The 24022-nt window shown below is 45.2% G+C and overlaps 1 protein-coding gene across 1 annotated transcript in view; it reads left to right on the top strand.

Moving 5' to 3' along the window:
- nt5dc3 (5'-nucleotidase domain containing 3) overlaps positions 1–24022 on the top strand; it is a 74840-nt gene that overhangs the window by 29308 nt on the left and 21510 nt on the right. Inside the window, exons 3-6 of the mRNA XM_063058394.1 lie at positions 13978–14052; positions 17091–17146; positions 19069–19159; positions 20628–20765. Coding sequence (XP_062914464.1) covers positions 13978–14052; positions 17091–17146; positions 19069–19159; positions 20628–20765 — 360 coding nt within the window. The remainder of the gene's footprint in view (positions 1–13977; positions 14053–17090; positions 17147–19068; positions 19160–20627; positions 20766–24022) is intronic.

Below are 24022 nucleotides of genomic sequence, written 5' to 3'. Positions count from 1 at the left end.
CATAGGTATTCAACAAATTCACCCTCTTGAGATCCATTACCAACCTGTTAAAATCTCCCATGACTATCCTAACATTGCCCTTTTGACATTTGAGGTATTTCTTTGTTTTTTTAAGATAAGATCAAACTTTATTTATCCTGAAGCAAATTATTGTTGCAAGTTTGCTCAGTCAGAAATACAGTATATACTTTAGAATACAAGGTGTAAGCATTGAGGTGTGAAAAAGTTTACAAAATGTGCATTAAAGTGTAATAGTGCAAAATACAGGTGTGCAATGAAACCATATACTAGTATGCTTAAGGAGGAGGAGTTGTGGAGTGCTAGAGCCACAGGGAGAAAGGATCTCCTGTGGAGTTCAGTGGTGCACCTCGGAGGAATCCGTCTGTTACTAAAGGTGCCCCTCTGTTTGTCCATGGAGGGGCTGAGAGGGATTGTCCATAATGTAGTTTCTGCAGAATCCTCCTCTCAGACACATACACCAGTGGATCCAGTTCCACCCCCAGAACAGAACCAGACTTCCTGACAAGCTTATTCATCTTCTTGGCATCAGCTGCTCTCACCCTGCTGTCCCAGCAGACTACAGCGAAGGACAGAATGCTGGTCACCACTGAGCCGTAGAACATCTGCACCGTAGTAATGCAGACATTGAATGACTGGAATCTCCTCACGAAGTACAGTCAGCTCTGTCCCTTCTTGTACAGAGCCCCTGTATTTTTAGTCCAGTCCATTTTATTGTCCAGGTGAGTTCCCAGGTATTTGTAGTCCTGCATAATTTCCACATCCGTTCCCTTGATGGAGATGGGAATGTAGGGTGTTTTCACCTTCCTGAAGTCCACCACCAACTCCTTTGTCTTAGTGATGTTGATCTGCAGGTGATTCAGTCCACATCACTCAACAAAGTTGTCCATCACTCTTCTGTACTCAGCCTCTTGACCCCGGCTGATACAGCTCACAACCGCCGAATCGTCCAAACACTTCTGCAGGTGGCAGGACTCTGACTTGTATCTGAAGTCCGAGGTGTAGATGGTGAACAGGACAGTCGGATGAGGTGCCCCCGTGCTGCTAACCACGGTATCTGATACACTGTTCTGCAATCTCGCATACTGTGGCTGTCTGAACAGGTAGTCTGTAACCCAGGACGCTAGTGGAGCATCCACCTGCATCTCCGTGAGCTTACTCCCTAGTAAAGTAGGTCGTATACTGTTAAAAGCACCAGGGAAATCAAAGAACATGACTCTCACAGTGCTGCCTGGCTCATCCAGATGGGTGTAAGCCCGTTGAAGCAGGAAGATAATGGTGTCCTTGACTCCAATATGTGGTTGGTGATCAAATGGCAGTGGGTCCAGTGAGGGATTTACGATGGTCTGGAGGTGTGTCAGGGCCAGTATTTCTAATGATTTCATAACGTGTGAGGTCAGTGTCACTGGTCTGTAGTCACTGGGTGTGGTGGGACATGTCTTCTAGGGTAGTGGAACTCGGTAGGATGTTTTCCACCCTCTCCAGGCTCAGGCTCAGATTAAAGATGTATTGAAATACTGCACCCAGCTGAATAACACACACCTTGAGTACCCCTGGGCTGGTGCCGTCCGGGCCCACAGCCTTGCCTGGGTGAAGTCTGCTGAGCTCTCTCGTCACTGCTCAGCAGTGACAGTCCATGTGTCTGTGGTGGGCGGCTCCCTAGCGTCCTTTGAGAGAGACGAGGGGTGAGAGGGGAGGAACTGGGGTGAATGGGTTGTAGAGGGGTAAATAAACAAATCTATCCTGCACCTTCTTGGTGAGAGGTTTACCAAGACCTCTTGTCATACACCATTGTTCAGCTTTTAATTCTTCACCCTGACCAGCTTAAAACCAGTTGCAAAGAACTTAAGTAAAGTGGAAACATAAGTTTAATAAATTTTAATACATTTAAGTGACAGAAATCAATTCAAAGACAATAAAAAAAAGGTTTACCTGTACCTCTCTTTTCAATTCAAGTGGAGACCCCATACAAATGATTGAGCTGAGACTAAATTCACCCCACCCCTGTAAAGTTGAAGGGTCAAATAGTAATGGTTTATTATTGTCACTTGCATCAAGATAGTGAAAAGTCTGTCTTGCATACTGTTTATGCAGATCAGATCATTACATAGTGAATCGGGGTAGCACAAGATGATGCATTAACAATGCCAAAGAAAGTGTAATAACTGCAGAGAAAGTGCAGTGCAGGTAAACAATAAGGTGCAAGTTCATAACAAGGTAGATTGTGAGGTCAAGAGTCCATCTTATCGTACAAGAGGTGCTTTCAAGGGTCTGATAACAGTGGAATCAATGCTGTCCTTCAGCCTGATGGTACAAGACCAGATTTGAAGTGCACATGCAAAGAAGGTCAGGCAGCATCTGTGGGGAGGAATAAACAGTTGACGCTTTGGGCCTAGACCCTTCATCAGGACTGGGGAGGAGGGAGGAAGAAGCCAAAATAAGAAAGTGTGGGCAGGGGAGGGAGTACAAGCTGGCAGATGATAGGTGAAAGCAGGTGAGGGGGAAGGGTGGGGTGGGGGACGGGCGATGAAGGAAGAAGCTGGAAGGTGATAGGTGGATGAGGTAAAGAGCTGAAGAAGGAGGAATCTGATGGGAAAGGATAGTGGACCAAGGGAGAAGGGGAAGGAGGAGGGAAACTAGAGGGAGGTGAGGAGAGAAAGGGTGAGAGGGAAGACAGAAAGGGGAATGGAAAAAGAGAGAAGGGAAAGAGAGCAAAATTACGAGAAATTAGAGAAAATGATGTTCATGCCATCAGTTTGGAGGCTACCCAGACAGAATAAGAGGTGTTACTCTTCTGTGTGGCCTCATCATTGCAGTAGAGGGAACTATGGACCAAGGGCATATATTTCCCTTGGCTCAGTACGTTTGTGATTTGTACCCACACTGTGCACGAAGTCCAGTGGCTGAGAGACCAGGATCTGTTCTCCAACTCGTTTTGGACTTGCGTGTTGCTACGATGGGTGAGCTGGCCTCTGAGCACCTCGACAGCAGTTTTTTATTGAACTGTGGGCACAAGATTAAACCCCACGTCAGTGGCTGCACGAGGATGATAAACCTGTTTCAGGTTAAAGTCCACCTGTATCCAAATTATTGGCTGTGGAGAGCTGTTGTTTAGGTGGGGCAACATTTCTAATGTGGTCACGTGATGACATGAGAGTTCTGGGTTCATATTTGCCAACAAAATTCACTTATTACTGATTCGTGTGTTTGTAATAACAGAGAGGTGAGCAGGTTAGATTGCAATAGGCAGGTGAGCAGGTTGGATTACTACAGACAGGTGAGCAGGTTAGATTACTACAGAGAGGTGAGCAGGTTAGATTGCAATGGACAGGTGAGCAGGTTAGATTACTACAGACAGGTGAGCAGGTTAGATTACTACAGAGAGGTCTGTCTGTCTGTATCTTGTTTTATGGTGGTTGGCATCCAGCTTAATGGTGCATTACCACCACCCTCTGCTCCAGAATGTGCACTAGACATACATTCTAAATCCCTTCACCCAATCACACACACACACACACACACACACACACTCTACAGAGAGGTGAGTAGGTTAGATTACTACAGACAGGTGAGCAGGTTAGATTGCAATGGACAGGTGAGCAGGTTAGATTACTACAGACAGGTGAGCAGGTTAGATTGCAATGGACAGGTGAGCAGGTTAGATTACTACAGACAGGTGAGCAGGTTAGATTGCAAAAGGCAGGTGAGCAGGTTAGATTACTCCAGACAGGTGAGCAGGTTAGATTGCAATGGACAGGTGAGCAGGTTATCTGCTAAAGATATCAAAGCATCAATGTTTAATGTTAAAGACCTAGAACAAACTTTAACTTAATTATCTGTGCAGCTTAGAGGTGGCTGGGCTTGGGTGGAAATGCCAGCAGTGGTAAAGACCATAAGATATAGGAGAAGAACTATCCATTTGACTCATCATGTCTGCTCTGCCATGCAGTCATGGCTAACTATATAACGCCATTCTGCTGCCTTCTCCCCATAACACTTACATCCTTACCAATCAAAAACTTATCAATCTCTGCCTTAAATACACCAGACTACAATTCAAAGTTGCTGGTGAACGCAGCAGGCCAAGCAGCATCTATAGGAAGAGGCGCAGTCGACGTTTCAGGCCGAGACCCTTCGTCCTGACGAAGGGTCTCGGCCTGAAACGTCGACTGCGCCTCTTCCTATAGATGCTGCTTGGCCTGCTGCGTTCACCAGCAACTTTGATGTGTGTTGCTTGAATTTCCAGCATCTGCAGAATTCCTGTTGTTTGCAGACTACAATTCGGCAGATTTGCCCTCTCCAGCTGAAGAAACTCCTCCTCATCTCTGTTGTGAAAAGGTGTTCCTTTATTAAAGATTAGCTTTATTTGTTACATGTACATTGCATTTCACTGTACATGTCATCGCTTGCGAAAAATCAAATCAGAAACGTTTGTGTCACCATGCTTCAACTCACTATCCCTAAAGGGTGCATCTGTGGAATGTGTGAGGAAACCAGAGCAAACCCATTTGATCACAGAAAGAATGTACTAAACTCCTTTTGGGCAGCGGTGGGATTGAAACCTGATCATTGATCGGTGGCACTGTAAAGCGAAGTCCTCACCGCTGCTTTACTGTGCCACCAGACCCTTACTCTGAGGTGTGTTCTTGCAATAGCTCCTTCTGTTAACAAAGCGTCACACAACAGTGAACTCCATTAAAGGTCCTCCAATGGAATTTGGAATGCAAGATCTTCATGCTCTAAATTGGCACATCAGTGTACTTTACAGTGAATTGGAAATCTGTGCGTTGTTCCCTTTTAGAGAAATAGAACACTACAGCACAGACACAGACCATTTGGCCCATCTAGTCCATGCTAAACTGCCTACTCTCATCAACCTGTGCCCAGACCATAGCCCTCCATACCCGTCTCATCCATGTACCTATCCAAATTTCTCTCAGATGTTGAAATTGACCCCACGTCCACCACTTGCGCTGGTGGCTCAGTCCACACTCTGTACCATCTTCTGAGTGAAGACGTTCCCCCCCACGTTAAACATTTCACACCAAACCCATGACCTCTTATTGTAGTCTCACCCAACCGCAGTGGAAAAAGCCTGTTTGCAATATACCCCTCATAATTTTGTATACCTCTATCAAATCTCCCCCAGTCTTCTATGTTCTAGGGAATAAAAGTCCTACCCCATTCAACTTTTCCCTATAATTCAGTTCCTCAAGTCCCAGCAACATCCTTGTAAATTTTCTCTGCACTCTTTCAATCCTGTAGGTATTTTTCCTGTAGGCAGATGACCAAAACTGCACAGATCCTCCAAATTAGACATCACCAATATCTTATACAATTTCAACATAGCATCCCAACTCCTGGTACTCAATACATTGGCACATTGGCCTTCATGGGATCCGGGGAAGTTTGGCCAGGTGGATTCAGAATCGGCTTGCCTGCAGAAGGCAGAGGGTTGTGGTGGAGGGAGTACATTCAAATTGGAGGATTGTGACTAGTGGTGTCCCACAAGGATCTGTTCTGGGACCTCTACTTTTTGCAATTTTTATTAACGGCCTGGATGTGGGGGTAGAAGGCTGGGTTGGCAAGATTGCAGACGACGCAAAGGTTGGTGGTGTTGTAGATAGTGTAGAGGATTGTCGAAGATTGCAGAGAAACATTGATAGGATGCAGAAGTGGGCTGAGAAGTGGCAGATGGAGTTCAATCTGGAGAAGTGTGAGGTGGTACACTTTGGAAGGACAAAATCCAAGGCAGAGTACTAAGTAAATGGCAGGATACTTGGTAGGGAGGAGCAGAGGGATCTCGGGGTACATGTCCACAGATCCCTGAAAGTTGCCTCACAGGTGGATAGGGTAATTAAGAAAGCTTATGGGGTGTTAGCTTTCATAAGTCGAAGGATGGAGTTTAAGAGTCACGATGTAATGATGCAGCTCTATAAAACTCTGGTTAGGCCACACTTGGAGTTTTTAGCCCATTTTCTCAGCTGGATCAGAGCCTGTTGCAAGCTTCCTTGCTGTCCACTGCACCCTAGTATTAGTATTATCTGCAAGTTTGCTGATTCAGTATACCACATGGTCATTCAGATCGTTGATATGGGTGACAAACAGGCATAGCACCAAAACCTGCGGCACAACACTAGTCACAGGCCTTCAGTCAGAGAGGCAATTATCTACATCCACTCTGGCTTCTTCCGTGAGCCAAATGTCGAAACAAATTTACTACCTTATCTTGAATGCCGAGCGAATGAACCTTCTTGACCAACCTCCCATGCAGGACCTTGTCAAAGGCCTTGCTAAAGTCCGAGCCTTCATCAACTTTCCTGGGAACTTACTCGAAAAACTCTTAAGATTGCACGGTAGCTCGTGTCTAACCAGAAAGCCATGTTGACTATCCCTAATGAGTCTCAATCTATCCAAATACTTAGATATTTGGTCCCTGAGAACACCTTCCAATAAATTTCCCACAACTGATGTTAGGCTCATCAGTCTATTATTTCTTGGCTTATTCTTAGAGCATTTCTTAATCAATGAAGCAACATTACTTATTTTGGCACCTCTCCTGTGGCTAAGAATGTTTTAAATGTTTCTTCCAAGGTCCCTGCAATTTTTGCACTAGTCCCCACAGGATCCAAGGGAACGCCTTGTCAGGCCCAGGGGATTTATCCACCCTAATTCATCTCAAGGCTGGGGACACCTCCTCCTCTGCAATCCGACAGACCTCGCTGCTGCTTTGCCTCACTTCTATAGACTCTGTGTCCATCTCCCAGGTAAATACAAATGCAGAAAATACACTTAAGATCTCTCCCACCTCTTTCGGCTCCATGCATAATTACCACTCTGATCTTCCAGAGGACCTATTTTGTCCCTCGCATTTCTTACACTCCATCAAAACCTCATTTGTTCCGACCTGCTATGCACCTCATTTCTTTCCTTAACCAGGGCCTCAATATCCCTTGAAAACCAAGGTTCCCTAAACTTGTCATCCTTGCCCTTTACTTTGACAGGAACATACAAATTCTGTACTCTCAAAATTTTACTTTTGAAGGCCTCCCATTTACAAAGTACACCTTTGCTGGAAAGGAACCTGTCCTAATCCACACTTAGCAGGTCCTTTCTGAAAGCATTAAAATTAGCCTTTCTCCAATTTAGAATCTCAACCCATGGACCAGACCTGGCCCTTCTCATAATTACCTTGAAACTAATAGCATTACGATCACTAGATGCAAAGTGTTCCCCTACGCAAACTTCTGTCACCTGCCCTGTTTCCTTCCCTAATAGGGAGTCGAGCATTGTACACTCTTTCACTGGGACTTCTATATACCAATTTAAGGAAATTTTCCTGAACACATTTGACAAACTCTTTTCCATCCAGCCCTGCTATGCTATGGGAGTCCACTCAATGTGTGGAAAGATGTAATCACCTATCACAACCTTATGTCTGTGATCTCTACAGATTTGCTCCTCTAAATCCTGTGGACTGTTGGGTAGTCTATAATATAGCCCCATTAATGTGGTTGTTATGATTTTCTACTTCAAAGCATTAAACTAATTCAAATAAAGATGGGAGTCTGGGAATGCAGTTTAACTTTAACTTTGCTTTAATCGAGACCTGCACGTATTGTGCCTGCATGTTGTGTGCTGGGGCAGCAGGCTGAGGGTAGCAGACACCAACAGAATCAACAAACTCATTCGTAAGGCCAGTGATGTTGTGGGGATGGAACTAGACTCTCTGACGGTGGTGTCTGAAAAGAGGACGCTGTCCAAGTTGCATGCCATCTTGGACAATGTCTCCCATCCACTACATAATGTACTGGTTGGGCACAGGAGTACATACTGCCAGAGACTCATTCCACCAAGATGCAACACAGAGCATCATAGGAAGTCATTCTTGCCTGTGGCCATCAAACTTTACAACTCCTCCCTTGGAGGGTCAGACACCCTGAGCCAATAAGCTGGTCCTGGACTTATTTCCTTGCATAATTTTACATATTACTATTTAACTATTTATGGTTTTATTATTATTTATTATTTATGGTGCAACTAACGAAAACCAATTTCCCCCAGGATCAATAAAGTATGACTATGACTATGTATCACATGGTAGTCTGATGATGTATGCAATTAACTAATTTATACATGTAACCTGTAATTAATTAAACAAGAATCACACATCACAAAATTACTCATATTATTGAAATAATAAATACATTCACTCCTCCCTGCTTAGCTATAAAATCCAACTCAATGCATCAAACTATATGCACAATATAAGATAAAATGTAACTACCATATACAGACATCCACAGCATAGCATATTTTAAATTGTCTCATTCAGGTTTAAAGATTTGATCGCTGTGGAGGATTTCTTACTCATGGGATAACTTCCTTCCTGACAAAGAAAGTTACTAGGCTTGGCAGGTGAAACTCGTGGCTGTGAAAGATTCTTGGGGTCTGAGACCTCCTCTATGGTCACTGAAGGAGTTGTCACTGAAACTTCAGCAAATGGTTCTGAAAGTGGTAGCCAAGTGCTTCCTACCAAGGGGTAAGCTGTGCTTCCTTTTTCTAGTTTGTGCACCTTGATCTTGGGAAGTTCACTGGAGTATTCTCTTATTAATCCTTTTGTTGCTCCCTTTATGATCTGATCTCTCCTCTTTGTTTCCTCATCCACAATATCCTCTGATGAATCCTTAGTTTTTATATTTCCATTGACTCCTTTCTTTTTGGTCTCCCATTCATCCAGTTGGGCTTTGGTGTTTGCATCTACTTTTATGAGCAGATTTTTGTCTCCCACATGAAGTTCATGCAGTAAACTTACTGCACGTAGAGTAGATTCTGGTTCTTTATACTCACAAAAGCTGAATGCTTGCAGCTCCCCTGAAGCTCCTTGAACTCTCTTCCAGCTTAAAGCCAACCTACGTTTCATAAGTAACTGCCTGATTAACACATCAGAAGCTTTCTCAGATTTGTTGCCTACAAATACTGTTTGACCAGTGCTTTCGTCACTTTCACGTTTCCTCTGAGTAGCATGGTTGATTTTTGATCCAATATCCTTTCCAACCAGAGGTGCAGACCTGTTTGTCCTCTGTTGGGCAATAGTTCATGGTGTACAGCATGGAGACAGTAGTGGCATCATCCAGTACCCTTCTTAATTTGTTTTCAGTTAGCTTCATGGCATGCAATGATGTGGCATGTAAATAGTGGCTGGATTTCCAATCAAGTTGTATTTGTTTCAGCCAATCATGCCCCACAATGCTGACCCTCCTGTATTTACCACAGACAAGCTCGATGTGGCTTGTTGGTTGGATTTCACTTTAACGAATGTCATTCCCACAGGAGGTATCATTTCTCCAGTATAACACCTTCCGACCCTATGTCACCTCTTTCCAAATATTTGATTTCATTTTTTACCAACAGAACCACACCACCCCTCTGCCTTCCTGCCTTTCCTTTCGATACAATGTGTATCCTTGAATATTAAGCTCCCAGCTATAACCTAACGCTCACACAACCTCTTCAATTCAACCACATATGTTGTATCCAGGCTAGCTTTGGCAGAAAATAATTATAACTAACCAATGATGATTTTAATCTAATAGTATATTAGCATATGATCGAAACTATTAACATGTGATCGAAACTATTCTAAAACTGTCCTAACTCGCGTAATTGTAAGATTTCCTACGTACGTGATGATCAATGTTATAAATTGTGAAGAATTGTGATTTGGGGGAGGGTAGTGTCTGGATTGGCTCTTTGGGAGATCAATCTGTAACTTCCCCCATAGCATGCTATGAATAAAGAGTAAAGTTTGATAAAGCATTGCTTGTTTTATTGTGTTCGTGGTATTTGCGCTCTTGCATCGGGTCGATCCACCTTGACAGTAGTCCTGGCATGGATGCTACATAGCCTCCTCCATGATGGGAGTGGGACAAACAGACCATAAGCAGGGTGGGTGGGATCCTTCATGATGCTACTGGCCCTTTTTCTGGCACCTTTCTGTGTACATGTCCTTGATGGCAGGTGCACGGGTGTTGGTGGTGCATTGGCCAGTTTTGACGACCCGTTGTAGAGCCTTGCTGTCAGTCGCAGTGCAGTTTCTGTACCACACGGTCACACAGCATTTAGGATGCTCTCCACTGCACATCTGTAGCAAGACATGAGTATTGATGCACATAGGCCAGCTCTCTTTGGCCTCCTCAGAAAGCAGAGGCATTGGTGAGCTTTCTTGACTGTGTAGAATGTGTTCTGGGACCATGAGAGGTTGTGCAAGATGTGCACTCCCAAGAGTATGAAACTGCTCACAGCTTCCACTGCTGTGCCGCTGATCCAGATTTGAACACCGCCGTGGCAGTCTGAGCATTCGAATTTGGCGTTAAAGGAAAAAGTTTCTAACAAAAGAAGCTCAGGATGCTTCAGAGTACTTCATAGTCGATGAAATTCCTTTGAATTATCATGTTGTAATGCGCGAAGTGAGTAACTAGTTCGTGCATTGCAAGCTCCTTCCCTGCCTTTGCATTTCAGATTGCTCTTCACCCCGTGTGGAACTACTGTGATAGAAGAAAGAATTGAGTTTGAAATTAAATACAAAGAAAGTATTGCAGTTGCTGGAAATCTGCACCAAGAAGAGATAATGCTGGAAAATCTCAGCAGGTCAGCCAGCATCTGTGGAAAGAGAAACAACGTTGTCTGAAAGAAGGGATGCAGATGGGTAGATTTTGGAGTTACATAGAGGCCAGACCAGCTGAGATGGAGGTAAGGTAAATGGATGGAGCCTAGGTAGAAGATTGGATGTGATCTTAACAAACGATGGAACAGGTTTGATGGCTTGCCAACGACCTGGGTTCAATTCCCACCACTGCCTGTAAGGAGTTTGTATGTTCTGGCTATGACCCTGTGGGTTTCCTCTGGGTGCCCTGGTTTCCTCCCACAGTCCAAAGATGTACTGGTTAGTTGGTTAATTAGCTACATGGGTGTAATTGGGTGGGTGGCGTGGACATGATGGAGGAAAAGGACCTGTTGCCATGCTGTATTTTAAATAAAAACAAATAAAATTAAATTCTGCTGGAATCTGAAGTTGAATAGTCCATAGGGCCAGAAGACAAAGGAGCAGAATTAGGCCATTCAGCCCATCTGAAGGGTTGGATTCCCTCTGCAGGCTTCCCCCATCCTGCAACCCCCTCTGCTTGTCCAAAGCCCTCCCCACCATTGAGCACATCTAAAAGGAGTGCTGCCCCAAGAAGTAGCATCTATCATCAATGACCCACCAAGCATGTTCTCTTCTTGCTCCTACCATTGGCTACAGAAGCATAGTTCCCACACCACCAGGTTCAGGAACAGTTAGTACCCTTCAGCCATCAGGCACCTGAGCCAGTGTGGATAACTTAGCTCACCTCAACTCTGAACTGGTTCCACGACCTACAGGCTCACTTCCAAGGATGCTACGACTCAGATGAGTCGAGTAAGTATTTTGTGTCAGTCTTTACTTTGGAAGACACTAGCATCATGCCAGAAATTCGGGAATGTTGGACGGGGGGTGGGGGGCGCAGGAATGTAGTCATTATTACTAAAGCTGAAGATAGACAAGTCACCTGGACCAGATGGACTACATCCTGGGTTCTGAAAGAGGTAGCTGAAGAGATTGTGGAGGCATTAATAAAATAGGCCGATTCATCAGATTGATCATATTGGCAATGAATATGAATAATTGCCATCACAGACAAAGCCTACTATTGAGTACATTTACAAGGAGCACTGCCACAAGAAAGCAGCATCCATTATCAAAGGCCCCCACCATCCAGGCCATGGACTCTTCTCACTACTACCATTGGGCAGGAGGTGGAGGAGATTGGGTTCCTCACTACCGGGCTCTTATTCTCAGTACTTCTTTTATTTGTTGTCTTTTGCATGTTGGTTTTGTCAGTCTTTGTTAATGTGCAGATTTTGTAAATTTGATTGTATTTCTATATTTTTCCTGTAAATGCCTGCAAGAAAATGAATCTTAAGGTAGCATATGGTAACATATTTGTACTGAGCAGGTGAGAAGGGCTCTGGGGAAACTCAGACACGGCAGAGCATTGGGACCGGATGGTGTGAACCCCAGGGTCCTGAAGGAGTGTGCTGAGCAGCTGTGTGGAGTTCTCCAGAGCATTTTCAATGAGAGTCTCAGCCTGGAAAGGGCCCCGACTGTGTGAAAACATCATGTGTGGTCCCAGTATCCAAGAAAGGCCAACTGAAAATCTTGAATGACTACCATCCAGTGGCCCTGACCTCACACATCATGAAGACCCTGGAGAGGCTGGTCCTGGCTCACCTCTGACCCCTGGTCAGATCAGCCCTCGATCCCCTGCAGATTGCCTACCAGGAGCACATTGGAGTTGATGATGCTGTCATCTACCTGCTGAACAGAGCCTTCTCCCATTTGCATAAGCTGGGCAGCACTGTGAGGTTCATGTTTTATTGATTTTTCTTGTGCCTTCAATACCTACAGCCCTCACTGCTGGGGGAGAATTTCCATTCCATGCAGGCTGGCACTTCCATTGTATCCTGGATAATGGACTACCTGACTGACAGACCACAGATTGTGCGGCTTCACAGCTGTGTGTCAGACATGGTTATAAGCAGCACTGGGGCCCCACAGGGGACTGTATTGGCTCCCTTCCTGTTTACCCTGTATACCTCAGACTTTAGATACAACACAGAGTCATGTCACCTGCAGAAATTCTCTGATGACTCAGCAATAGTTGGGTGTATAAAGGGAGGACGGGAGGATGACTACAGGGCCCTGGTGGAGGACTTTGTCGAATGGCGCAAGCTGAATCATCTGCAGCGCAATGTCAGTAAGATAAAGGAGATGGTGATGGACATTAGGAAGACTAAGCCTGCATTGCTCCCTGTTACTATCGATGGTGAGGATGTGGATGTGATGAGGACCTGGGGGCACATCTGAATGACAGACTTGAGTGGAGCGCCAACACAGAGACTGTGTACAAGAAGGGGCAGAGTCACCTCTACTTCCTGAGGAGACTGAGGTCCTTTGGAGAATGCAGGCCTCTCCTTCACATGTTCTACCAGTCTGTTGTCACTATTACAATCTTCTGCTGGGGCAATGGCATCAACACGGGTGATGCCAACAGGCTCAATAAACTGATTAGAAAGGCTGGCATGTTATAGGAATCAAACTGGACACACTGGAGGCTGTGATAGAACAAAGGACCCTCCGGAAAATTCTGATAATTCTGGACAATGTTTCTGACCCTCTGCATGTCACCTTGGCTGCACAGAGGAGCACTTACAGTAATAGACTGAGACAACTGCATTGCTCCAAAGAGCACTATATGAGGTCATTCTTGCCCTCGGCTACTAGGCTCTATGAGTCAACCTATAGTTGGAGAAATGATGACCTCCTCCTGTTAGACTGTTATTTGTTTAAGCTCTGTTTACCACACCCTGCTATCGCAGACCCCCTGTGCAATGCTGTGCAATCCACCGTCACTTCTTATCTGGACGGTGTGAATGTGCACCCATTACTGTATAATATTAAGGTAGTTAGTTCTTGCGCTACCATCTTATCAGTGTAAACTTGTGAATCTTGTACATCTTGTTTTTAAGGTAACTTATTTTTTATTCTTTCTTATTTCACATCTAATATTTGTATATCTGTGCACTTGTAATGCTACTGTGACATTGTAATTTTTGGGGATCAATAAAGTATCTAACTATCTTTGATAATAAATGTAACTTTGATCCTTACTCTGTACTGTTTGACAGACAACACAGCTTTTAAGTTGGCAGGGGAGATGTTGGTGAGGTTGAGCTGGGTTTAGTCATCATGTATAGAATGCTAACGGCACAGAAGGAAGCCATTCGGCCCATCAGTCCGTGTTGGCTCTTTTCCTGGAGCAATCTCAGTGCAGGGTGAGATATTCCATGCTCTAATGGAATTGTCTCCTTTATCCCTAGTATCCAGAAGATCTGCGGAGCTATGATTACAATCCAAACTTTGTGATACGTGGACTTCACTATGACGTGCAAAAGGTTAGTGATTTGACTTTTTTTAAAACTTCTTTAAATTTTGTTCAGAGATGCAGCACAGTAACAGGCCTCTCTGGCCCAATGAGCCCACACTGTCCAATTACCCCCACGTGACTCATTCACCTACCAACTCGTACATCTTTGGAATGTGGGAGGGAACGGGAGCATCCGGCGGAAACCCACACAGTCCTGGGGAGAAGGTACAGACAGCGGTGGAATTGAACCCAAATCACTGGTGTTGTAAAAGCATTACGCTAACTACTGTGCTGCCCTGCTATCCAAATTGTGTGGCTGACCGTTATCCACCTGTGTGACTGCTTCAGTACAGGACTAATTGGCAACCATGGCTTCTCCTTATAAAAGAATGACTTTAAAAGGTATAATGACTTTCAGTCACAAACGCAAGAGTATCTTCAGATGCTGGAAATCTTGAGCAATACACTCAAAATGCTGGAGGAACTCAGCAAGCCCAAAATGTTGTCACTTATCCCCCCCTCTCCCACCCACCCACCCACCTTCCTCCTCAACTGACTTCACCTATCACCTGCCAGCTTGTACTCTTCCTCCTCCCCACAGCTACTTGTACTGACATTTACCTCCTTCCTTTCCAGCCCTGATGAAGGGTTTTGGCTTATTTTACTGTTTATTTTACCTGCCTTGGTGAAACACGTCAGAAACTGGGGGTGGAAGGGCACTTTATCAAATATCTGCACTCCATCCACCCAAAATGCAACTTTCCTGTGGCCAAGCATTTTAATTCCAATTCCCATTCCCATTCTGCCATGTCGATTCATGCCTCCTCCTGTGCCACAATGAGGCCACCGTCAAGATGGAGGAGCAACACTTTATATTCTGTCTGTGTAGCCTCCAACCTAATGGCATGAATAGCAATGTCTCCTTCCAGTTTAAATAAAATTCCCTCCCCTTCCACTCTTCTATTCCCCACTCTGGCCTCTTACCTCATCCCCCCTGCCTGTCACCTCCCCCTGGTGCCCTTCCTCCTTCCCTTTCTCCTATGTTCCACTCTCCTCTCCCATCAGATTCCTTCCTCTCCAGTCCTTTACCTTTCCCACCCACCTGGCTCCACCTATCACCTTCTAGCTCTCCTCCCTCCCCTCCACCCACTTTTTTACATCTTCCCCCTTCCTTTCCAGTCCCGAAGAAGAGTCTCGGCCTGAAATGTCAACTGTTCATTCCCCTTCATAGATGCTGCCTGACTTGCTGAGTATTTTGTTGCTTTGGATTTCCGGCATCTGCAGTATTTCTTGTACTTATTTCTCTCCCTGATCCTACTGGCCTGTCAACTAGCAGGCATGTTGTTGCGAAAGGGAACTTTGGATGATCAGCTCTGTGTTAATTTTTCAGCACTATTATTTTTCTCAGTCCCGTTGTATGATCTTTGAAAGCTTTTTGTAGTCTGTCTATTGAGTCACTCTATGAAACTTAATCTTGATTTCCCCTGCTTTGGCTCCATTCACTGTCAGTGACATTGTGCAGATAAGCTTTTCACCAGATTTCTGCCACTCCCTGCATGTGTTCAAGGCTAAAAATAACTTGTGGGGGGGCGGGTGGTGAGCTGCTGTTAGTGACTGAACGCTGAAGAGGGTAAAGTGGGAGTCCGTCTTGATAGAGGATAGGACGGATGAGAGAAATTCCTTTACTCAGAGCTGTGATTCGTTGGAATCTTTATGCCTCAGAGATCTGCAGATATTTATGTGGCTTTTAAAATATAGGAGCAGAATTAGGCTATTCGGCCTACCAAATCTGCTCTGCTATTCGATGATGGCTGATTTATTTTCCCTCTCAACTCAATCCTGCTGCCTTCTTGTTGTAACCTTTGATGACCTTTCTAATCAAGAACCTGCCAGCATTTAGGTTTCCTTGTAACTGGTTCACACACCCTCCCCCAACCCTCTCTTTCCACTGCTCGACCCTCTGTTCTCCTGCTCTCCACTCTCTCCTCCATATCTTCTCTCAGCCCAATGCTTCGCATCTCCCCTCCCTACCTCCTCAACCACCTTTCTGTATCCCCCCTCAGGCTATCTCTCTATACTCCCCTGCCCACCTTTCTCACGGACCACCTCTGTTCTTCCCCCACTGACCTTTGACCCCGGTCCACCCCTACATACAGTATTTCTCACCACCAATGTCACAACCTTGGTAGTGAATATTAAATGAATCAACGCATAAGGATACTAAGAGAAGAAATCAACTATAATCTTGTTGGAATGGGTTTATTATTGTCACATGTACTGAGATACAGTGAAAAGCTGGTCTTGCATACTGTTCATACAGATCAGATCATTACACAGTGCATTGAGGTCGAGCAAGGTAAATCAATAACATTGCAGAATAAAGTGTAACAGCTACAGAGGAAGTGCAGTGCAGATAAAATGAAAGATCAATAAAATGAAACAATAAAATGAAAGATCTTAACAAATAGATTGTGAGGTTAGGAATCCAACGTATCGTACTAGACAGCTATTTAGTAGTCTTATAACAGTGGCATATTAAATACTAGGGGTTCTTCAGATGCTGGAAATCCAGAGCAACACACACAAAATCTTGCATTTATGAACAGTCGACATTTCGGGCCAGGACTGGGAAGTGGGAGGGAGGGAGAGGGGTATATGAGAAACCAGGTGACGGGGGGGGGAGTTGGGCGGGTGGGCTTGGGAGAATGAAGTAAGAAGCTGGGAGGTGATAAGTGGAAAAGGTGAGGGGCTGAAGGAGGAGAATGGTGGACCATGTGAGAAAGAAAAGGAGGGGTATCAGGGGGAGGTGATGGGCATAGTTTACTGAAAGGTGCACACTGAGGCAGGAGACTCTGCAGATGTTGGATAGCCAGAGCAACGCGCACAAACTGCTGGAGCATCTATGGAGAGGAAGAAAGAGTCAATGTTTTGGGTCGAGACCCTTCGTCAGATTAGGCATATTAAATATTTCACTAGTATGAATGGTGTAGCAAGTGGAAGAGGCTAAATAACTGACTTCATGCTTCTGTTTTTTATATTGTCGTGTTCCTTCTGTTTTGGCTTCAGGGAATTGTGATGAAGATTGACGCCTTTCACTACATGCAGCTGGGAACCGTGTACAGGTGCTACTTTATAGAATGGTTATCTTGCTTAATCTCTCTGCCCAAGTGTGTCTGTGTCTCAAATTTTGTGAATATAAGTATCAAATTCAAGTTGGGTATTACAACGCTAAGGGTGGCCTGTAGCATTGTGGTTAGTGTAATGCTTTACAGTGCCAGCAATCGAGGTTTGATTCCCGCTGCTCTCTGTAAGCAGTTTGTACGTTCTCCCCATGACTGTATGGATTTCCTCCAGGTGACCAGGTTTCCTCCACATTCCAGAGAATTACAGGTAAGGGTTAGTAAGTTGTGGGTGTGCAATGTTGGCATGGGAAGCGTGGCAACTCTTGCCCCTAGCACATCCTCGGACTGTTGACACAAAATTGTTCCGATGTGCGTTGACAAACTTCAAAGAACATTTATTATTGAAGTATATATACCATATACAACCTGAGATTCATCTTCTTGCAGACAGCCACAAAGGAAAGAAACACAATAAAATCCATGAAAAATCCCACACCACAAAGACGGCCAAACACCCAATGTGCGAGAAAAGAACAGATCATGCAAACAGAATAACTAATACACACAGCATGGACCACAGAGTTCCCAAAAGTGAGTGCCTAGGCAGAGGCCAGTTCAGCGCTGAGGCAAGTGAGACTTCACGTCCTTGACTCTCAGCCTCATCGTCTTAATCTTAAATCTGGCTCGGTGCTTAACTTTCTTTAATTTCTTCCTCTTTGGCCTGGGTCCCTCAGCTTCAATCCGGCCCGCTGTTTAAATCCAGCTCACGGTTTCGATCCGGCCCCAAGCCTGCTCCAGCAATGGCCACCGTGGCTGCATCTGCATTGTTGAGAGTCCAGTTTGTTGAACGCTTCAGACTACTGCAAAAACGTCAAGTTGTATGAACGGTTCAAAAACCAAAGGGAAATTACATGCTGCAGTTTGCAGTGATCGTACTCCAGAAAAAATTATACTTAATAGAATAATTAATAGTTTGGCCTTAAAAATATTGCCATGTCTCAGGAGTGTGTGACCTGGTGGCCCAGGGGCCTGGACACAAGGTGCGAGCCGACGATCGACTGCAGTGCTTCTGTCCGATTGAGGCAAGGTTGAAGTCGATGGAGGCAAGAGTGGAGTGTGGCCGTCTGCCTGTGTTTGACCGGCCTTCCTCTCCCTCTTGCTAGCTGCTGTCGGAGGAAAGTGCAGGAGTCTTGTGTTCCATGTTGCGAGGATTGATTGGCAAAGCTCGTGTCTGTGGACTTGTTCTGGGGGGCTTTAAGGTTCATGTTGCTTGTCTTTCTGGGTTCAGGTTACTCTATTATTGCTGGTTTTGAGTTGTTTGATTGGGGCAATCGGTGTGGACTGAGGTGCCTCCGTGATTATTGACTCTGCGGCCTGCCGTTGGCCATCGGCGTGGAGCTGAGCTGAATAAACTGAATACTCTTGGTTTGATGTTTGGTTCACTTGCTTTTTGCCATTTGCACAATTTGTTATTTTCTCATGCCTTGGGTGTTTGATGTTTTCTTCGAATGGGTTCTGTGCTGTTTCTGTGTTTCGTAGCTGCCTGTGGGAGGTCGAATCTCAGAGTTGTGTTCTGTAGACATACTTTGATAATAAATGTACTCTAAATCATTGAATCTGCAGTGTTTAACATAGACAAAGGGCAGATTTTGAGTATTACTTAGCTAGGTGGAAATATGGGTGAATTGAGTCATATAACATGGAAGCAGACCTCTTGGCCCAACTTATCCATACCGACTGTTTCTCAGCGAGCTGGTCCCATCTGCCCACGTGGGTGATAGAAGGCCCTTTGCCTTCTAAAGGAATGTAGATAGATTTGACAGCCAGAGGGCAGCTAGCTACCTAGTGGAGTTCTAGCCCTCTGCCTTGGTCCAGTCAAAGACATTCCACACTAATGGTGCTAACTTTCATTTTAACTACAGGGGGTTAAGACCAGTTCCAGATGAGCAAGTCATCGAGATCTATGAAGGGACTCACGTTCCTTTGGAGCATATGAGTGACTTTTACGGCAAGGTAAATTTTATTGATTTTTTTACTTGGAGATACAACGTGGTAGAAGGCCCTTTCAGCCCAATGGGCCTGCTCTACTCGGTTGCACCCATGTGACCATCTAACCTACTAACCCATGTTTCTTGCGTGGGTGGCAAACAGAGCTCCCGGAGGGAACCCATGTAGTCACAGGGAGAACGTACAAATTCCTTACAGGCACAGGCGGGAATTGAACCTGGGTCGCTGGCAGCCCTTCAGACCTATTCCACCATAGAGCAAGATCATGTTTAATCTTCTACCATAGCTCCATCCACTACCTTACCTCCATCTCGGGTGGTCTGGCCCTTACACAACACTAGACCCTACCCATCTGTGACCCTTCATTCTGACATGTGGCAGCGGTCCATGTAAATGTGGGGACGGACTGGGTTGCGTTCGCCACTTCTGTAGCCTTTCCCATGTGTGAATATCAGAGGCTGAATGCCATCAAAAGTGTAGCAACAAACGTTGGGTTACTGATCTATCAGAGGGGGTGGGGAGCCTGGATTCACTCAATTCAAATCCCAGCAGAACTTTATTTTATTTAGACGTACAGCATGATACCATGTCTATACAGCCCAATGAGTTTGTTCCGTCCAGTTGAAATGGACCTGGGTCACTGGCGCTATAAAGCGTTACACAGGCCACCACCTTGAATATGTTGAAGCATCTTGCTACAGATGTGTGTCTGCACTTCTGAAGCCGGGTGATTACAAGTGAAGATTGATTTGGACTGTTAACAAGTTAATTTTGTTGTTCCCCTTCGCGCCTTGTGGTGCATCAGGCGGCATTTTTGCTGCTTCTGTAGTACTTGACCTTTTTTTACGAGGCTGAGCCTCTAGCTCGATGCTCAATCCGGCATGGATGGAAGGTGTACAAGGAGCCGGCTGGAATTGACCCGGGACCATCCGCCTCGAAGTCCAGTGCTGACGCCACTATACCACTGGCCGGCATTTTCATTTTGTGACCCTTTCAAAATAAAGTTTGTTTCGTTCGTTCGTTACGTGCCATGTCATATGACATGGGTGATCATGGTCTTTCCATGACCATGATTGTTCTTTGCAAATTTTTCAACAGAACCGGTTTGCCATCGTCTTTTTCTGGGCAGTGTCTTTACAAGCTGGGTGAACTCAGCTATTATCAATACTCTTCCGAGATTGTCTGCCTGGCATCCGTGGTCACATAAGCAGGACTTGTGATGTACACTAGCTGCTCATACGACCATCCACTACCTGCTCCCATGGCTTCACATGACCCTGACTGGGGGGCTAAGCAGGTGCTACACATTGTCCAAGGGTGACCTGCAGGCTAATGGAGGGAAGGAGCGGTTTACTTCTCCTTTGGTAGAGACATATCGTCACCTCACTCACCCCCCCCCACCAAATTTTTTTAGCTGTGTTGTCTAATGCAAGTCATTCTCTTTGAATAAATTTAAGCGATTTTATTTAACTAGAGCTCGCATGGATTTACGATGAAGCAATTTATGGACATATTCTCGCTGCCAGAGTTAACGTTGCTCTCTTGTGTCAATGACTATTTTATCAAGCAGAATATTGACTTTGAGCCAGTTTATGTTTACAAGGATGTCAAGGTAAGATTTCATAATACCTGCCCTTGCTCTTTCACTTCTCTAGCATGTCATTATTGTCTCAATTTATTAGCTATTTTTGTATTTTGTTATGAGGCCATTCAGCCCATTGTAGGTCCTGCTATGCTGGCTGTCCAATCAATGGCATCAGTCCCATTCTCTTAGATCCCTGTAGTTAATCATCACCAATAAGCCCTTCATCTGGGTTCTACTATACACCTACACCAGGGTCAATGTATAGAGGACAAATAATACGCAACCTATATGATGTGGGTGGAAAACAGAGCATATGAAGGAAGCCCATATGGTCATAAGGAGAACATGCAAACTCAAGTTCAAATTTAATTGTCATTCAATCATACACGAATCCCCATGAATACATCCAAATGAGATAACATTCCTTCAGGGCCAAAGTACAAAACGGAGTACCTGCAGTCACACACGGCACAAGGCACATGTAGCACATACAAGACAGCAGTAAAAAGCAGTTACACAAAAAATATATAGTCCAAGTCCCTGAGTCCACGAGTGTTGCAGCAGTCTGCAGTCAAATGCAATGCCTCTTGTCTTCTGCCAAGCAAACACTATCCACACCACCTCCTGCACTCTGGGGGAGTGCACTGACTCCGATGCCAGTCTCCTGGGAGGCTGCAAGTGGGTGACACCACAGCTTGAGATCTAGTCCTCGCTACAACCAAGACCACACAGCCCTCCCACCATCAGCCTCTTCCGTCCGCCAACAAACCAGTGAATTGGACTTGCAGCATTCCACATTGACAATGTCCAAAAGGGTCTTGCAATCACAAGAAAAGCGACTGAAATGATCACTTGCTATAAGACTGTACACCTCCTTCATACACCCCACAGCGACATCTCTCTGACGCAGGCAACAGCATGACCACACCAAATCCAACTCTTTCAGTTTCTCCACCAACGAGCAACTTGCCAATGCAATAGACCTGCAGTACTCTTAAGTTCTTAATGTCCAGCAGGGTCTTGCGATCATAAAAAGACTATAACACCTTTGGTTGGCCCCGTAGAAGACACTGTGTCCGAGTGCGCTGCCATCTTACCGGAAACCAAACTCCATGCAGCGAACGCCTCACGTCAGGATCAAACAGGGTCACTGGAGCTATTAAGCAACAACGTAACCTGTTTCCATTGCTGGTCCACTTAAGATGCAAGCTATAGAAATGGGTTGATAGAGTCAGAGGGAGAGAAACAGCATAGAAACAGGTCCTTCAGCCAGTTAAATCTGCACCAAAAATAAACCAAATGTTTATTTGTCACGTGTACATTGAAACTTATGGTGAAACGTATCGTTCTTGTCAAATCCGCAAGGATTGTGCTGTGAGCATTCCGCAAGTGTTGCCACGCTTCTGATGCCAACATAGCATGCCCACAAGTCCCCTAAATGTATGCCTTTGGAATGTGGAAGGAAACCAGAGAACTCAGAGGAAATCCGTACGGTCACAGGGAGAACATACTGTATAAGCACCTTATAGACAGCGGTGGGAAATGTACTCTGATCAGTCATCGCCGGCACCGTAAAATGATTGCACTAAGCACTACGCTGCTGTGCCCTTCTCTAGCAATGAACACAGTGATAATGGGGTAAAAACTGTCAGCCACCCATTTGCGCTAATTCTACATTAACCTCAATGTTTATTTTATTGGAGTCACTTACAGCACAGAAACAGGCCCTTCAGCCCAGCACATTCATGCTGACCAAGTTGCCCACCTGAGCTCATCTCATTTCCCTATTTTTGGCCCATAGGCCCATATCCCTGTGAACCTTTCCTATCCATATACCTTCCTAGATGTCTTTTTAACTGATGTAATTGTATCAGTTCTTTCAATCTTCTCATGAACTCCATCCAAACTCTCCCAGATGCCTAGACCAGCTTACAGTGCTGCTCAGTACCATACAGTACCTCCCAGCTCTCATGTCTTTGGGATGTGGGAGAGAATGGGAGTAATTGGAGAACTCAGTGTGGTCCCAGCTCTCATGTCTTTGGGATGTGGGAGAGAACAGGAGTAATTGGAGCAAGTCTGTGTGATCCCAGCTCTCATGTCTTTGGGATGTGGGAGAGAACGGGAGTAATTGGAGAACTCAGTGTGGTCCCAGCTCTCATGTCTTTGGGATGTGGGAGAGAACGGGAGTAATTGGAGCAAGTCAGTGTGGTCCCAGCTCTCATGTCTTTGGGATGTGGGAGAGAACGGGAGTAATTGGAGAACTCAGTGTGGTCCCAGCTCTCATGTCTTTGGGATGTGGGAGAGAACGGGAGTAATTGGAGAACTCAGTGTGGTCCCAGCTCTCATGTCTTTGGGATGTGGGAGAGAACGGGAGTAATTGGAGAACTCAGTGTGGTCCCAGCTCTCATGTCTTTGGGATGTGGGAGAGAACAGGAGTAATTGGAGAACTCAGTGTGGTCCCAGCTCTCATGTCTTTGGGATGTGGGAGAGAACGGGAGTAATTGGAGAACTCAGTGTGGTCCCAGCTCTCATGTCTTTGGGATGTGGAAGAGAATGGGAGTAATTGGAGCAAGTCTGTGTGGTCCCAGCTCTCATGTCTTTGGGATGTGGGAGAGAACGGGAGTAATTGGAGAACTCAGTGTGGTCTCAGCTCTCATGTCTTTGGGATGTGGGAGAGAACGGGAGTAATTGGAGCAAGTCAGTGTGGTCACAGGGAGAATGTGTAAACTCCACACGGAGACAGCACCTGCCATCAGGATTGAACCCTGGTTGGTTCTGCTTCGAGACGGCTGTGCCCCTGTGCCTTGCTATAGATAGGAACTTGCTTGATTATGTATTGAGCTAGTGGGACAGCTAGTTGCGAAGATTTGGTATGTCATCAAAGACTCTAGCAAAGGTCTACAGATGTACCTTGGAGAGTGTTTTGAGTGGTTGCATCATCATGTGGTATGGAGGGGGCCACAGTACAAGTTTGGAAAAAGCTGCAGGCTGTTGTAAGTTCAGCCTGCTCAAAAAGTCAGCATTCATCATTAAGGACCCTCACCACCCAGGATGTGCCCTCTTCGCATTACTACCTCTGGGAGGAGGCACATACTGAATAATTCAGGAACAGCTTCCTCTCCTCTGCCATCAAATTTCTGAATGGACAATGAACCAATGAATGCTCACGATTTTACTCTCCTCTTGCACCTCATTTTATATATGTGGATAAATATATAAAACATTTCATAACATATGGCAGTGATAATAAACCTGATGTGATTCTGATTCTTATCGTGCAAAGT

The sequence above is a fragment of the Mobula hypostoma genome, chromosome 9 (genome assembly GCF_963921235.1).
Source record: "Mobula hypostoma chromosome 9, sMobHyp1.1, whole genome shotgun sequence".
NCBI classification, from domain to species: Eukaryota; Metazoa; Chordata; class Chondrichthyes; order Myliobatiformes; family Myliobatidae; genus Mobula; species Mobula hypostoma.
The sequence above is the reverse complement of the archived record's forward strand: the minus strand, read 5'-3'. Positions and strand labels throughout refer to the sequence as shown.